Raw genomic sequence first — 18,524 nt, forward strand, 5'->3', positions numbered from 1 at the left:
CTGGGAGGGAAAAAGTTGTTTTTTAGAGTACAAACTGAGTTTGTGCTGATTATAACAAACCATGCTAATGATTAAAGATCATAAACTTAGTTGTTGTTGTTCCTGCCCAGTCAATGAGCACATGCAGTTTGAACTTTATATGTTTTAACTTGTGACTGATTCAAATCTTTAGTTTTTCAAAAAAGTAGAGTTGCTAGAGTAGGCTGATGGAGTTCCTTGTATTTAGATATAATGACAAACTCCATTTTACCTTCTTTCTTTCATACTTTAGAACCGTTGTGTGTTTGCAGTGTAGTTTGTTTTTATTTAGTTAATAGCTTTGTGGAGGTATGCAATTTTGTCTCTGGTGTCTTTAGACAGCTCTTTGGCCTTGTCCATATTAGTAGTTGGTATCTTGCTGTTTATATGGGGTGGACAGGTGTCTTGATAACCTCAAACAGGTGCTTCTAATTTACATAGATAATCAGTGTAGTGGAGGTGGAGTTTTTTCAGGTGAACTGACAGATCTTTGTGGGTCAAAATTCTAGCTGATAGACAGGTGTTCAAGTACTTATTTGCAGCATCAACAAACAGATGAATTATGAAAAAGATACATACAATGTCATTTCCATATGTTTTTAGATTATGTCTCTAAGCCTAAGATTATCTTAAGATGAAAATGTGAGACTCCTCCATGATTTCTAAGAGGGAAAACTTGCAAAATCAAAAGCTGTTCAAATACTATTTGTGTATATTAGTTGCATTGGCGTCTTATTAATAAAGCTATTGTTAGCAAGCTAAATAGTATTTTATTTTAAAGGGACAAAAGTCAACATGTGACTTAAAATGTTGCATTCTGTTTAGTACATCACAGTGAACATTTCAAATGATAAACATTTTACATTGGTTAAATGAGCAGATAAATTAATCTTTATTAGGACAGAAGGTTAATTTTAGGCATACCAAGTAACTCATATTTTATGTGGTAACTCCTTATTTACAATAGTTGACAGCAAACTATTTTTTAGGGTGTGAATGTTGCTGTAAGTTTATCTTCACATGAAGAACTGGGTAACAAACAGTCTTTAACACAGATCACAGAACAAAAGAAGATCTCTTGGAGCGTCTTTGACGAGGAATCTGGAAAAGGTGCAGTTAGAGGTACAAACATCTGCCCTGTCAGTTTCCTCAAATTAATAGCAGGTATGGCGGGGAAATCTGAAAAACAAGCAGGCCATCATGCCTTCCGAACTGGATTTTGATCCCTTCAGTCTTCTACTCGATTTTCATCATCACATTCTTGTACGGTGAATCTCGCATTTCCTCCGTCTGCTCCTCCCCTTCTTCTAGTTCAGGTTGCTCCTCTCCTTCTTCTTGCTGTGCTTCCTGACTGCAGCCCTGTGAGGCGGTCATCACCCTCTGAACCCGTTTGGGTACGGCATAGTCGTCCACGCGGGGGTTGTAGGGGTACTCGTGACCTTTAGGGTCTGCGGTCGTGCCCATAATCTTCCAGGCGTCCCCCTTCATCTCCTCAGGATTGTCGTAGACCACGGTGGCAGGGACAAACTCCTGTGTTGGGGCAGGGACCGCGCAGCCTTCCGGCTCATCGTAGATGTGCTCTAACTTTCCATATGCTGGCCCGAGAGTTTCAGTTTCATCCCGGAAGATGTTCCTGATCTTCATCTCGTCTATGCTGTCGTACAGAGGATCAGCACCTGCATCATCGCCAAAAGCCTGAAGGGAGTTCAGGATGTCACTGGAGATTAGGGTGTCAAAGGGTAAGGAGTAATCTGGATCCTTGCTTTTCAGAGGTGGGGTACAGGGGGGACTGATGCCGCCGCCCATATTCTCCCTCTTGATGCTCCGCCTTGAAACTGCTCCGTGGCTGACCTGAGAGTATGTCTGGCTACCATTCGGGTTGGAGCTGAGTTTGGAGCCGTGGTGAGGGTTGGGGGGCGGGTTGGGTTTAGAATCTGGTCCAGGGTTGGGCAGAGGGCAGCTGGAGATCATTTTGACCTGATTCTTTCGTGAAACAGGGAGTCCACGGTTGTCCAAAGTCAAACTCTTCACTCCAGTCAAGATTTTGTCTCGGGGAGGCTCCAGTTGAGACTAAAAACAACAAATAAATGGTCAGTCATTTACATAAAGTTAAAGAGCAGTTAGTTTTAGGGACATTTCTTAATACCTCACTTGGTTAAATACAGGTTTAATTAAAATAATGATAATAATTTCAGTTTTTTTAACTATATTTCCAAAAAGTTCTAATAATTTTTATCTTGGCTATGTTTAGATGTTCACCATATTCATGCATGTTTACATGGTTGTCTCTCATGACTCAAAAGACAAAAATAATAACTCTGTGAAAAAGATGCAAATGGTGGTAACACCAGATTCTGGTCTTTTATTGTGGCCATTCTAAGGCACACGTGCAATAATAGTGCTGACTCATCAGAATCTACATATGGCACATGTGGGATGGATCATCTCAGTATCATAGATTTAAACAGATCTGTGAAGAATATTTATAGATGATGGGAGCAAAAATAAAACTGTTGTAAATAATATTTTTGTTCACATGCTAATAATGTGTCAGTCATTTGCTTTCCTACCATCTGGGGGCGCTGTTGCTGCTGTGGGGAGGTAGATCTGTCGTTGTCCTTGTGCTGCATAGTCTGAAGGTGTACAGGTTCGCTCACCATGCTGTACACGCCATCCGCCTGGTGCAAACACAAACCATCAAACACTCTACAGGACAAACCAAAAAAATCGCAGTCTGTTTGGAAACATCATTGGAGTCACCATATTTGTTTAAATATAGCACTGCATGATTTGTTTTTTTTTTTTTTAATTTGAACCAGTAACCCAAACTCAATGCTTTAATTTTGAAATCCTTCAGTTGTTTTTGGCCTCCACTTTTATTCTGAAGCACAGGCAGCAGTGCCAGCTGACCTGAGGAGATGGGGGTTGTGGGATTTGGGTGCGGGGATGAGGCGTTGGCGGCGTCCAGCTGTGGGCAGAGGGCAGGTTGAGAGACGGGGTTGTTTGGTTGGGGTTCTGAGGAGTGTCTGCTCCTCCCTGGCCCCCCGCGGAGATCTGTCTTTGTGGAAGGGAGATCTTCTGCAGGTTGATGGCAGCCTCCACAGCCTGGAACAGGAAGTTCCCCTCTTTGGTGTCAAACTCGAAGTTCCCCTCACCGGAGTCGCACCTGCGACCCGCCTCGAAGGAGAAAGTGCACTGAAGACAAAAAAAAAGTGTCAGATCAATCTTTGTCTGGCTGCACGAGCCAAGTTCTTGCTGCATTTTGGTATCTTTACGTATCATTTTGTTTTCCACGATTCAACTTCTCTTTGTGTTTCATTGCAGTCTTTAACTAATTTGTACTTTAGTTGTCATCAGTAAAGTTAAAGTCCCATCACTTGTCACACAGTTAGGTCTGTTTTCTGCATTTGGCCCATCCCCCGGGGGAGCCATGAGCTGCAGACACAGCTGCGCAAACCCCCCAGTCCTACCCCTTTATGCAGAGTGTCAACCAGGGAGGCATTGGGTCCCATTTTCCAAATTCTTCCCTTCTCCCTACCCCTTCTTTTGAAGGGGCTTGTGAAGTGCAAGTGGTATATAAAGTCCTCCACTTCCGCGTTGGGCTGTGCCGCGGAGGAGAACCGCACTCTGAACCACAGAGGTTTAAATTTAAATGTAAGTAATGACTTTTAGTTGTAGCATGACCTTTTTAAAGTTATAAAACCACTGTGGTTATGTATATTCAAGCACTGGAAGTTCGGCGCTAATGCTGGCTGACCGGCAACTATTGGTGATGTCATCAAGCCAAAGTGACGTCCAAAATCGGAGACAATATTTTTGCATTTAACTCTCCACTTGGAGGGCCAAATGAAGAGGAAATGAGAAGGGAAGAATTTGAATTGGGCCTTAGTCTTTGGTGTGCCTGGATTTGAACCAACAACCTTCCAGTTTCAGGGAAGACACTCTACCACAAGTCCACTGAGCTGCTGTTTAGTATTGTTTAGTCCCCTCCAGTGGAATTACACCATCTTTTGCTAACACTAATAGCAGTGATTCAAAACTTTTTCCAACACTTTCTAACATAAACATGGATAAAGGATTTTATGTACTTGGCTCTCAGTCTGTACACTTCATGTACTGTGTTACAGGTTTATGCATCTTTCTCTTCTGTTTGGTTTATCAAAATTCTGGCGGTTCTCCATTTCTGTGGGTGTGCTTCACCTTGTCCCGTCCGAACCGTCGCAGATACCGATACGGCCAGGAGTACACGACATCTCCCGCCCTGTCCAGCAGGTGCAGAGCCTCCGTGTCCGCCCGTAGGACGCCGTCACCCTTTAGCCGGCAGCGATCTGATGCGTCTGTCTTCCGAACACTCACTCTGAAGTCACGAGCTGAGACAAACATACAAACAGAACATAAAAATCAAAGACAGAACAAACAATAGTAGTTGGTGACTGTTTTATTTTGGCAACAAAAATACAAATTTTTGTTAAACATTGTGAATATTTACTGATCTTGAATTAAAACATTGATCAAAGACATTGTCTACAGACAAACGCAGACACTGGAAAAGTCATTGGTTTGTGCTTGATCTATTTGTTGTAAATCTGAAAATATGGCGTTGTGAAAGAATCATTCTTGTCTGTGAAATCTCCTTCCACGCCCTTCACCTAAACTGAAATGACTCAAAAGACAAGAGGCTTCACTTAAGGACACATTTGTAGTTTAGGGGTGACAGTGTCTTAGGTGGTCGAGCAGGTTGTCCAATGATCAAAGGGTTAGTGGTTCGATCCCCGTTCCCCCTCCGGCCCTCCGTTGCTGTGTCCTTAGACAAGCCATCTAACCATCCTTGCCTCCAGTGTGGCTTCATTGGTGTGAGAAATGCGTATGAATGTCCCTGTGATGGTTAGAGGGGCCGTATGCGGCAGCCACACCTCTGTCAGACTGCCCCAAGGCAGTTGTGGCTACATCAGTAGCTTACCATCACCAAGTATGAATGAGGAGGGATTGAATAATGGAAACTCATTGTAAGATCTTTCAACATCTGGAAAAGTGCAGATTAATATAATCCATTATTGTTATTAATAAAGTTTCCTAAATTATGAGACTTAGTTTAACCAGGAGGCTTGAGAATTGACTTGTCCTCTACACAAAACAGCTGTTAGTCCCAATTAATTAATTTTTATAGACTTGCAAACAAGCCCTGAGGAGAAGTTATAAGTATTTTCTGCATAAACTGACTAGTGCCTCCATCACATGCACTCGTACGTGGGCTTGACCCGTACAGGTCTTGTGGGTTTTTGGGGTATCCATGTGGAGGATCTTAGGGAGCACAGGTGTGTCTTGCACTTCTCTTGAGGCCGATGTGGCCACATTACTCCTGATGTTTGTATGTTGGTACCAGTGTTTGGCAGCAGAGCTTCAACCAGTGTGTGAATGAGTGTGACTGCAAAATGCTTGGGGTCTTCTTAGAAAACATATTTACCTTAATGGACATCATGAAAATGGAGCGTACCATTGTTGTGTGTGTGGTAAATGTATTGTTAAGTATCCCTAATCCCATTATCTTCAGTCTGAGTCCTTCATCATTGCGTCTACACAAATACATCTTTAAAAAAATTAAGCTTTGGTGTTGAACAAGTTATTTTGATTAGAAAAGAGGTTAAAAAAAGAAGAAAACGTTTCTGACGCCTTCCACTGCCGAACTTTGGGTGGTGGAACTGCAGCTGATCCACAGAGTAAACCACACACCTGTGCGATGCTTCAGGATGTGGAACAACAGTAGCACATTCAGGAGCCGCTTATCATGACCTCACATGTTCAAAGATGTCACTTTTGTGGTGAAACTTCTGCAGCAATTAAGTTCTTTACAAAACTATCGCTACAACATCGACCAAACAGGTACTTCCTGTTGTCTGACTCCGTTTACAACAGCTGATTTGGCTTCTTTGATCTGAAGATCAGTAGATCATCTCTTCTGTTGACACAGAGCTGACGTGAACACCTGTGAGTTTTCTGTTCAAAATCCAGATCTGATCTAGTGAGTCTTTCTTCTTCATCTCAGCTTTTACTTCTAGCTACTGTGAGTCTGACTGTGGTCTTGGATCGTTTAGTTCCAGAATAACTAAAAACTGTTCTGTGTGTTCAAATGGAAAAAAAAGAACAGAAAAATGTTCTGAAAAACTGCCAACTCAAGGTTATCAAAAATGTTTGAAAATGGGATATAAAAATGTGATCAAAATCCTGGTAAATCCTGTGCTATGCTAAAAAAGGAGCATCTTTTGTTTTGTAAAATTAAATTATTTGAAAAATGCTTGATTTTTTGAAATAATATATAAATGTGCTTGTGAGAATGTCCTTTAACCCAATATAAGAATTTAAATTATATGAGATACTGGCATTTCTGAGACCCCCATCTCATTAGTATGATCCAAACTTTACTTAAGATCCAATTGATAGAACTTGGATCATGTTTTCTGTCCTGTAGGTCATCATCATTCCACTAGGGGCATCAGAAGGGCTTTTCCTGCTCATTTCAAAATGGCTGCTTCCATGAGACTTTTGGCGGCAAAAGTTTAGCCAATTTTAAAATCTTTATGGTGAGAATAACTCATCAATTGTTATTCTTGAATGACCACTTGGTATATTGAAAAAAAAATGCAAAATTTGACAATTAATTCTTTATGATACGGTTACATCATGTTAAAATGTGAGGATCAAATTTGAGACAGTGGGCAAATAAGGTGTTTTTTCCTGCACACTCATGTCAATACTTCTCCATCTTAAAATAACATTTTAAAACTCAGCAAATCACCTAGCGTATCATAATTGATACGAAATATATCTCTACAAAAATAATGTTTTAGAAATATTTTTGAGTATTTTATCAAAAGATTAAAAAAAAAAAAACGCAATTTTTTTTAAATGTAGTTGTCACAGATCTGAATTTTGGATAGAGGTCCCCAAACCTTCCAACCACTTGTGATCTAGTTCTCTAAAAAGCATTCAGCTGTTAGACTAACCCTATTACCCTTTGACCTCAATCAAAAGAGAATTAAGTACGTAATCCTGGGTGGTGGTTTTTTCATGAGAATATTAAAGTTAGTGAAACCAAAAGAAGTGGTAAATACATGTGACTTTCCATCAGCCGAAAACCACCAGTAAACTGACACCTGTGTGCTTTTATAGACAGTATGGTGGCCCTGAGGTGTAAATCACATCAATAAACATATTAGAGATCACAATAACAGTCAAAAAAGCAATATCAAAAAATCTTATATTTTACAGATCAAAACAAAATTCTTGAAACCGAAACTAAAAAAGAAAGGAAATGAAACAAAATAAAGATGAAAACTTTTGAGAAACCAAAGTAATTTTCAGAAATCAAAATGAAATGTTAAAAAAGTTAGGAACTATGGAACATAACTGTCTGAATGATGACGTTTGTCTGGCTCCAGAGTGGGACCCCAGTCACACCAATGGGAGAAAAAAATCAAATCTTGCTGTATTTGACTCATAAGGAGGCCATGAAGTGTTCTTAGTCTGACTCATTACCAAGGAGCGGCCGGTGATTGGAGACCCGAACACCATCACACAGCTCCTGTGACTTGAGCTCTCTCAGACACACCTTTGCTAATGTATAAATGACAGATTATCTTCTTCTTCGACTCTGATTAGTTTGTGCTGACATGGATATATTTGGACTTTTCCGCTTGCCATAAATCAGAATCTGTTTTAGAATAAGAGTACATTATTTGTTGTAAATGTATTTTTTTCACATGCAGTATGACAAGGTAGAAATCAGAATGCATTTTCTAAAAGGTTTAATTTTACACAAGAATATAAATAGGTGACATAGCAGTCCTCTGTCCTTTAACAGAAAGTTCTGACCTCAACAGCTTTCACTCCCCCTGAGGTCAAACTTCAACCACACTTAAACGCATTTCTAACACTTCTTGATGAAATGTTCAGACCCCATCCATCTCAAAAATCTAAACCTGAGAATTATTATACTCAACTGCAGGACAAACTCAGAGGAAGTGAACTCACATGCAGATCTTTGTGTCTAAAATGTGCTCAGCACGGCACTTCCTGTTAAGAAACAGGAAGTTTGTCCCATCAAGATAAAAGCTGAAGACTCACTGCTTTGGTTGGACACTGCACAACTGCAACACCCTGCGGTGACCTGTGATCGACAGAAGTACCCAGCATGAAGTTTCCACTACGCAGAGTGTGACTTCAAACACAGGGCTTGCTGAGGAACCACAGTGGAAACTTTCTTAGGGGGAGCTTATTGCATAAGACGCCACAGTAATGAAAATGCAGCACTTCAACGCAGAGAAAACTCTAAAATCTTGAGAAACCGAAGGACTTGATACAAATTGTTGCTGATCTTCCAGCAGAATTCAACTCTCATATCAGAAGAAGATCCAAATCTTTGGTTTCAGGAATCAAAACCAGACGGAAAAAAAATGCAGTTAGAAAAATTCCTATTTGTGACATCGAAAATATGCTGGGTGGACCACATTCTCCCTTCTCCACTCCACGCTGATGCATTCACTTGCAGACACATAGATCCATGAACGTCCTTGTTTTCTTCGTCTGAGCTGTCTATAAACTGTGCAGCTGCATAGCTCCAACATTGCTCGCCATTTTTGTTTAACTGCTAATGTGAGGTTGGGGGTTAAGGGGCTCTAAGCTAGCGGGAGAAACAGAGAACTCCCAATTATCCGCGACGGGAAGGGGGGTAGGGTTGTCCCGTGCCATCTGGTCTGCCCAAAACCTAAAGGTGAAAGATGATGCATGCATTTCTTGAACGCCACTTGTATGCCGCTCTCTGCAACCCGATTTCAGGGGACCATTTCCAATGAAAAGTCTGTCAACTTGCTTTTGGCTCTGCGTATAAAACGAACGGCCCTTGAAGGTGCATGGAGCTGAACTTTTATATTTCATGTACTGCTACCATGGCAACAGTGTGGGTGTGGCAAGCCAGTAGAGACTGGTTGTTAGGAAAGTTAGCGTGATTGATTATAACACAAAAACACAAGTATCTGCAGATGTTCATGAGCCTCAGATGTGAACATGTTTGTGAAGTTTCTTCTTTATGCTCCTCAATTAAAGAGTGAAAAGCTCAAGTTTTGCTGAGAAAAACTTGATCTGCTGTCATGAAAAACAGTAGCTCCAAGGCTTATTTTTATAGCTAAATTCCTTGACATTTCTATTCAATATTCTGTATTAGGGCCGGACAGTGGTGTAGTGGTCGGTGCTTTCGCCTCACAGGAGTTCAAATCCCAGCTGGGTTCTTTCTGTGTGGAGTTCTCCTCGTTCGTGTTCTCCAGCTCCTCCCACAGCCTAAAAACATGCTTTATTTGTTAATTAGTTACTCTAATTACCCCTAGGTATGAATGTGACCTGCTGCGGTTCAGAGTTTACCCATCCAACAGTAGCTGGGATAGGCTCCAGCAACCCCGTGATCCTAAAAGGGATTGAGTGGGTTCTTAAGATAGGTGGAATTTTTTTGAATTTAGAAGCAAAAATAAAAAATAAAGTTGATACCTGAATGTACTTTTTTGCAGATATTGCAAATATTTCTGGGTGGAAAAACTGAAACAAAAAATAAAATGTGCTAAAATGAAATGTTTATGAAAATGTAAGAATGTTATTGCTTTGCACTGACAGGTAAGTTTGTGCTTGGGTTCATCTTTATCATCTGAATTTTCTTCTTCTTTCTCTAAACTCACCTGAAGACAGGTGACATAAGAAGATGTTTCTTTTGGTTCTTCTACAGGCTGGTTTTAAAATGCCCTGTGTCTACTTTTAGCTCAGGTGGTTAAGGTTGTTGCACACTTGCTCACATGCACAGCGATGCATTGATTTGACCAGCTCCCGAGTTCCTTTCAGGCTAAATAAGTTGCTCTTGTTTGTGTGCATCCGCTGAGCTGTTGAAACCTTAAGTTACTAAATTTAGCTGTGATGGGAAGGACTTGAAAAGGAAGTGAGGTTTGGTTGAAGGTGCGACAGAGGAAGTCATGACTGACATGAACTGAGCGCTGATCAAGAAGTTAACAAGGCAGCAAAAAGAAGAAACCCCAAGATCCTTTTTAGCTCAGATGTCATCAGATAAATCAGTCCTGTGAGTCTCTTTCTGAAGCAGCTCAGCGTGGACAGATCCTCAGCTGAGGTCACAAATGTTCACAGGATAGAGCACGTCAAGAACAGGAGTACCTGTCTCTCTGCCGCTGTACAGGGAGTTGTCCTCCATCCCTTGGCTCCTCTCCAGCTGGTTTCCTCTCTGGAGGTTGCTGGACTTTGATCCTTGGTCCAACCAGTTCATCTGCAAACAAACAAACAAACAAACATGTTTCTATTTGTTTTCAAATATTTAACAAAATGTGACCTCAGGTTTTGCATCAACTCTGACTCATTAAGGCCATTCTTCACAATCCAGCAGGTGCCTGCAACACTTAGAACATCAGCGATGGTTCAGAATGAATTTATGTTGACATATCAACATCATGAACATGATATGTAGACAGAACTGAAACCTGAACTGAACCGAGACATCGGAAACAAAGGCAAATATCCCTTCCTCCCATTGACTGTATAAGAGAACTGGACCGAGTGAGTGTCACTTCATAGCAGAGGTCAGTAACCTTTGCCAGAAAAAGAGCCATTCCGGCCTGTTTGGTACTGATCAAAACCTAATAAGAGCTGTGAAACCTTTTTTTTTTCATCCTTTTAGGAAAATTTGACTCCACTTTGTAACATTACATTGTTGTTGTTTTTTTTTATTAATATGAATTTTATTTTATTTTTTTGGCGTGAATAAAAACATAAATATTAAGAGAAACTATTAAGCCAAATAGAGCCCAATATTATTTGAAACTCAAATAAAAATGATTAAAAAAATTGTTGTTGTTTGGCCAAAAAAAAAAAAAACTTTTTCTATTCTAATAAAAACTTTATTTCTAGCTTCAAAATTTCAGTTTTTTCTTTAAAAACTCAAAATGTCCAACTCAAAGCTCTTTTTTTCAGTTTCAAATCCTTTTTTTACTTTCAACTCTTTTTGTCATTTTCAATCTTGAAAATTTCAGATTCAAAAACACACACAAAAATTTTTGAAACTTAAAGTTTTGAAATTGAAATTTTGAGCTTTGAAACCTAAAAAAAGACCATTTGAAGCTGAAAATAATTAAGTCAATTTTACTTTAGCAAAAAGTTTCGGACGTATAAAACAATTTTTTGGGCCAAACACCAATATTTTTTCAACTTGTTTTATTTGGGCTTCATTTAATATTGGCCCCAGTTTAGCTCCATAAGAAACTGGCATATCTTTTTAATTTTGACAGAAGCTTTCTTTCAAAATAAAAGACTTCCTGTCCCAAACAGGAAAATGCCAGTGAAGCCATTGTTTTAAAGGTTTTAAACAACGCAAGACATAAAATCTTTTTTTTTTCTTGTTATGCCTTAGGTCTGAATAGCTACTAACTATTGTTATACAGTCTAAGATAAAATTGACTTTAAAGTCATAACGTAAACTCAGCATTCAGAAAAGATCCGACTTCTTACCAAATTCCTGCTTAGTATGTGTTATCTGTGCATTCTGGAGGAAATGTAGAGCAAACAAGGCCTAATGATGTCAGCAGGGATACAAAAACTATTACAGTTGATCTACTATGTTCACCTCAGTGATAAACTTAACTAAAATAAATGAAATCAATACTAATTTAGCAACCCTTACTTTTAAAAATTGCTATTATTTTATTTTTCTTCAACCAGAAAGCCACTATGGAGGATCAAAAGAGCCATGTGTGGCTCCAGAGCCTCAGGTTGCAGACCTCCAACCCATAGAAAATGACTTTCTTCAGGCTCCAACCAAGTGAAGTCAATTCAGGCGGCTTTTGTTCCAAAGTCTCTCTATCAAACATTTTGAACATTGGACGTGTGGATCAATAAACACCGCCTACTTTTATCGAAACCAATGATTGGTCAGTTAATAATTTGAGCAACTTGCAACAAAGTAATAATATTATGACAAAAATAAGGATTATTTGAATGTGTATTAGAGCAATTCTGACAAATAAAATGACAGAGTAATAACTGTTTGTTTTTCTATAGAAGTATATGGAATTTTGGCTTCTTGGATTGAACAGATACTTCCTGTTTGGAACACCAAGGAGGGGGAGTCATTCAGTCCAGTTCTCTTATAGATAACAAACTCATCAAACATCTAATTATTTATCATTACATCAATAGAATTATATGTATTTTGGATTTACCTCATCAAATCAAAGACTGCGTGACCTGGCATCACCAGTCCCACTCTCACATTCACACATGTTCACAGACCGATGGTTTCAGAGCTGCCATACCAGCCAATGCAGGGATCAGTGTCTAGCTCAAGGGCACGTGGACAGACAGAGTCAGAGGTTCAGGAGACTGACATCTTGTTGATGATAAAACTGTTCCCACAAAGATATTTAAAAGGTAGCAAGTTTGGGAAGAATATAAATAGAGATATGCAGATATTTGATGTTATGAAACTCTGGCTGTTAAAGATGCCACCCGATCTCCTGTCCTGATGTCTCAAAAAAAAAATCTGTGAAATCATTTAGATACGTAAAGAAAACATGGAGGACTGATGAACCATCCCAGGAGTGACCAGAGTGAGTCAATGAATATAAGGACTTGACCAAGAGGTTGAGAAAAAAAGAAGAAGAAAAAAAAGAGGAACTGAAGGCCTCACTTGACTGAGCTGAGGTCAGAGGTCATGATTCAACAGTCAGAGATGGACTGAACAAAAATGGATCTATGAAGAAATCAAGGAAAAAGACACTACTAAGCAAAAAAAAAAAACCCAAAAAACAAAACATCACACGTGGTTCTACATTTGACACAAACTCCCCCGAATGTTAGAGAAAATATTCTGCGGACTGAGACAAAACAGGAACTTTCTGAACTTCCTTTTACATCTATAGTCAAACAAACAGCGATTCAGGGAATTTGCATCTGAAGAGCAGTCAGACATGGCGGTGGTAGTGTGATGCCACTGCTTTATAATTGAATGGATTCGAATGTGAATTCTGTATAATTATGAACAGAAAAAACTCATAGAAGCGTTGACGCCGTGTTGACAGCAACAAGTCCATGAGGGGCGTTCAGGAACCGACAGAAGGTGTGAGAGTTCAAACCTCAGAGACTGGAGATAAGAGTCCCAATCCCATCACTTTTTGATCTATTGTAAAATCGTTCCCAGTGGTCTCTTAACTATGATTATGCTGTTTTTAGACAATTTTTTTTTTTTAAATGTTGTGTCGTTAGATATTTCACCAGAAACTCACCTCTGAGTGTTGGCCAGGACTGTTGGTGAGGAGCAACCCCACCCCCACTTCCCACAGTCGTAGCTGAGAGCTCTCTGTTTACACTTTCAACAAATATTTGAGTCAATTATAGTCTCATTCTTGACAAAGATTAGGAAATATCTAATAGAAGCTTCCCAGCCAGTAAGGCCATATGATTTAAAAGTGGCAGAAAATGTGGCCCCAATTGGATTTTTCCTCTTTTCCTCTGTCTCCTCTGTCCACCGGGCGCCTGGCTAGCATAGTGAGTGCCCACTTAAGCCAATGTGGGCAAACACAGGTGTGGACAGATTCATTCGCGGCACACATTTTCTGCCCACTTTTAAACCATATGGGGCCCACTTGGCCGTAGTGGCTGGGTCGTTTAAGAATTCCAAAATCAAATTTATGAAATCTTAAGCCCCTTAACTTATTTGCTTTACCCCTAAATTGTGTGTGTTGTTGGTCCATCTGGACCGTCAGTACCCTGGCCTTAGTCAAAATCCACACTGTCGGTTGGCCTTTGACAGATCCTCATCAAACCTCATCACCCTACTTCTCTATCACTGGTTTCCTATCATTATTTTCTGTTCTTCCTCATCGTTTATTTCTGCATACGTTTCATTTACTCGCTTATTTCCTGTTCTGTTTGAGTTTAGGATAAAGGTTTGTCTTTCTGCAGTTTTGCTGCTTGCAAAGACGATTTGATCCTATTCAGTTTTTATATGATAATAATAATAAAAAAAGATCCATTTCCTCTGGACTAAATGTGTCAATATCACTTCTAGTATTTGTCGTGTTTCTGTCTCCATCATGACATGACACTCTGCTGTCTCTTCCTAAAAGAGGTGAGTTGCTCCAGTCAGCTGTAAGCTTCTGCACATTCAGTCCAGCCCTTTTTTGTTGTTTTTTGTCCTGAATTGAAGTAAAACAGTTCTTCTTCTGAGTAATTTCTATATCTCATATATCTCCTGTCTGACTCGACGTCCCAAAGAGGTCCATAGTCAGTCACACAGCCAGATCAGCAGGAGGAATGTTGGGTTGAGTGTCTTGCTCGAGGACACTCTAACACATAAGAAAATAAGGTGGGAACCAAACCTACGACCTTCCAGTCAGAAATCAGCTGCCTCTTTGTTTTCCTCGTCTGACCTTGAATAGCTCTCATATTTTTTACCATTTTGTTGCACCGCTTATGTTAGCTTAACGGGTGTGAGGGCTGTAAGCTAATGAAAGAGATGGACAGATGGATAATGGGAAGTGGGGCTGGGCTTACTCTACTAGCAGTCCCGCTCGCAAGTTGAAAGAGAATTTCTACCAAACTACTGCCACTACATTTTGAAAAAAGACCAATAGATGATCGGAGTGGGACTTTAGACAAAATAGTAACAAGATGTAATAAAAATTGTACAAAAATCATTTCGTTTTTGTATTTCCGAGTATTTCTCTTTTTAAATCTCTGTCAATCAAACTGTCTTGGACAGACTCTGTTTGAATGAATGATCTTCTTTCCATCAACAGCTCTGCTGCACATGCACTAAACCCTCATCTGTTCCTAGTGTCTAGTTCAGGTTCTGGAGAAGAGAAGATGGTATCTTCACATTGACTTCAAATGAGCCGCCGTTCACATTTCTGTGGTCAAATCAGCATCACTGGATTTTTGGTGTGAGTTTGATACAATATTTATGGTAGCAGGACTGAGAACGCTGGAAAATCTCTGCGAGACTCCAGGGATCTTCTTGATGTGACTACGGAAATGCGAACAGTGGCTCATTTGACTGCAGCTGTAAAGGATTGTAAATCAATGAAAGTTCGGTCCACAAAGTTCTTCACTTCCTCAAAACATTACAGCTGGACATTAGCAAAGTTAATTGACATTTTTATGTAGCAGAGGTGAAGATTCACGCTAGCAATACACAGAACTTGAGTAATCAGACAGGGGGAACGGGGGCGGGGCTCCTCGGCTCAGATCCAAAAGCCACGCCCCCTCAGAGAAGATTTTGGAAACAGAGGCTTCAGATCGACATGAAAAATGTCTTAAAGAGATTTAAGTTGTTTGGATTTTGGTTAAAAACTTCACAATCATTTTTTTTAAATAAAAGAAAATCTGAGGGCTGGAGAGTGATTCTAACGTCTGTCGACGTTTGTCCACGTTTTAAAGACGCAGTGACTGAGGAGCATTTGCATGTTTGTCTTTTGTGGAAGTTGCAGCATGATTAGCTGCTGTGGGTTTCCTGTCACACACACATGCACTGCAGAAGGAAGTGGAGTTGTGACTCAGGACTGTCAGCTGTCTGTCAGCATCCTGCTATTTATAACAGCAAGCCTCCCCCCCCAAAACTGGATGGAGCCGCATTCCAGCCGTTTGCGTGAGAAAGAGGTCTTCTGCTGCTCTGTGTCTTCTGCTGCTTTTCGTTTGTGACCAGATCCTTGAAGAGCCTCTGACCCTCCCAAAGAGGAACACAAAGTGACGGTTAAACAAGAAGCCGCAGATGTCCACACCTTCTCAGTGAAGCTGCAAGTCCGCTTCAGCATTTTTGAATGTCACATCTGCTTTTAGGGCAGTTCTGCATTGTGGACTGTACAGGGGGGAGAGTCATTTTTGTCTTTTATTAATGTTTCTGTGGGTTGAACCGTAAAAGCTCATTGAGCATCTGCACAAAGACCAAAAACCCAACTTTTAGTCTTGTTGGCAAAAGTCAGAGAATACAAAGTAAAGAGTTAAGAGTTTTTTTTTTAAACGTCAGGTGGAGTAAACTGAACTTTGCTTAAGAGTTGTCAACCCATGTTCCTCCGACATTTTTCCCCTGTTCTGTTTTTCAGCATTTATTTCAACACTTTCAAGAAAGAATGTCAAAATAAAAGTTTTTGTGAAGCTGAAATCTGCTAAAACAGACTCATTTAAAGGCATCGCCATAAGTGTTAAAAGATCAAACTGATCTCATTTTAATCTCTTCATTAATGGTCTTAAAAAATGGAAAGAAAAAAAATCTAAAGGAAATGTATTTTATTATTTAAATAGAGAAGGGTTTATTAAAAAACAGCAGAGTTTGATACTGATAGAAAAATCTTGCAGAATTTGCTGCTCATTTTCTGAATCCACATCTGACCACAATGGAAAATAAAATCACAGAAATAAAAAAACTAATTCTACCACTTGTCTCATTAATACTTGTGATTCAGCGCCTCCACCTTGGATGAGAGCAGAACTGGCACATAGGGAATCAGTTTGAATCCCGTGAGCTCTTCAAGCCACTGCCTAACAGGAGGGGTCAGCGTCAATGATCATTGTGGTGACCGCTGATGGGAAATGCATCTACACCTCCTCACTGGTCCATCTTTACAACATTCATCATTTTATTATTGAACCTCTTTCCGTTTTTACTCTATTTAGGAATTTCTCCAGAATTTCCTTTAGTTGGACTGGCCTGCAGAAAGATGTCCGAATTGAATCATGAACATTTCTACCAAAGCCTCTTTCATATAACCACCTTCTCCAGTCAACCGGCAGAAGAAGTCCAAAGTCTGTTCCTATCGTTTGCTTTTTTTTAAATCCAGAGCTTGTGAGTGAACCTAAACATCAATCCACCAGTAAACCATTCCACACCTTGCAAGCATGTGTGGGAGCAGGAATGTCAGGATCACATAAAACCAACCTTAGCCAGGGGAAAATGAATTCTAAAGTCAATGAATTTGTTCAGACATATTCAACTCATTCTGTGTATATATCAAGTTCACTTCAAATATGTCAACATTTTACTGGAAAATATTCAGAATGAATACATGGTAAAGTAACAACCTCAGACATAATTCTCACCATCATTCCAATCTTTTTGTAAATCTGTTTTCAACAAGACCTTATATACATGGTAAACATACATGACGCCCATGTCTCACTTTTAGACAAAATCCTTATATCAGCTTACTCTTACTTCTTAATTCTTAGTCCGGTTATTTTTTTTTTTTTACAAAATCTGGTTAAAAGTTCACTATTTTACTCTTTTATTATTATTTTTAATGCAGTTTTATCAACATTACTTTATGCCTTATTCACACCAGCCCTTACAGGAGAATATGTGCTGAAAAAGGGGCCTACCTAAATAGTGCACTTGGGTGGTCGCACTAAATTTAAGATTGCCCGGTGAGCCGGTAAGGTGAAAATGTTTGTGCATATTTTTATCTATGGGCATGCTGCGGGGGAACATTTATTCAACACGTAAGGTTAAGTAAGGGTGAAAGATGCAGGAATGTTGTATAGATTTTTCATTTTCTTAACCCCCTCAAAATGTGTGCACTGACCAAAAGACTATTTTCAGTTAGAGTTGTTCATGTGTACAAGTGTTCTAGAGTTGGTGTAAGGGCACCGCACGACAACATCAGCTGTATGTCATCAGTGCATTTAACTTTCATGATCCTCACAAATACTTTACAATACACTTACCACACGCACAACAATGGTATGTTCCAATTTTACGCACCAGCTTTAAGGGAACTGAGAGACACAACTGCGCTCTCTGAATGATGTCCACTGTCTTTGCATCATACTGACGATCATCTGGAGAACCTCTTTATGTCAAACAGTGATGCAACTGTCAGCCAAACTTCTTTTACTGCATTTAGAACAAAAAGCCTTAACTTTAAACAACAATGTTCCTCCTGAAAGCTTCATAGAACTACATGAGTGGGAGTCTCTACTTTTCTATCCAGAATTTGGAAATTATCTAAGGTGATGAAACCAGACGTATTCAAGTTTTTTGCCTCTATTTTTGCATTAAAGTCCTAAAACTTCCCTTTTGTGAAAAATTCCCTGTCTGCTAAAGGACTTGCACAAAGATGAGTTAGCTTAGAACGGCCTGTGCATTAAAGAGATGAGTTTGGACAATTGCATAAAGCTTTTTGGCTTTTGTTCAAAACAAGATTAGGGTTAAAGAGCATGGATCATTCAACTGTTCCTCAAGAAAGAGACGACCCAGACTTCGAAACAACAAATAAAAAACTCCAAAGTCAGACCGGCGCAAATCAAACATTCTCCTTAAAAACCACAAACTCTGTCCTAAAAGAGGAGAGGAACCATCTCTGTGTACTAGGAAGAAGAAATCAAGCAGTTCCTGAGAAGTCCTGGTGCTGCTGAACTCAATTGTTTGCATCCACAACTGAAAACATGCAGAGCAAAAAAAAAAAAAAAAAAAAAAA

General features: G+C 39.7%; 1 protein-coding gene across 2 annotated transcripts in view; it reads right to left on the minus strand.

The window, feature by feature from the left end:
- Positions 1–820: 820 nt before the first annotated feature.
- dok2 (docking protein 2) overlaps positions 821–18,524 on the minus strand; it is a 21,866-nt gene continuing 4,162 nt past the window's right edge. For both annotated transcript variants that reach the window (XM_036213726.1, XM_024276369.2), the window contains 5 exons: positions 10,222–10,330; positions 4,219–4,388; positions 2,929–3,213; positions 2,589–2,696; positions 821–2,088 (listed from right to left, as the gene is read on the minus strand). In XM_036213726.1, the coding sequence (XP_036069619.1) occupies positions 1,255–2,088; positions 2,589–2,696; positions 2,929–3,213; positions 4,219–4,388; positions 10,222–10,330 (1,506 nt within the window). In that variant the 3' untranslated portion in view covers positions 821–1,254. The remainder of the gene's footprint in view (positions 2,089–2,588; positions 2,697–2,928; positions 3,214–4,218; positions 4,389–10,221; positions 10,331–18,524) is intronic.

The sequence above is a fragment of the Oryzias melastigma genome, linkage group LG9 (assembly GCF_002922805.2).
Source record: "Oryzias melastigma strain HK-1 linkage group LG9, ASM292280v2, whole genome shotgun sequence".
Lineage (NCBI taxonomy): Eukaryota > Metazoa > Chordata > Actinopteri > Beloniformes > Adrianichthyidae > Oryzias > Oryzias melastigma.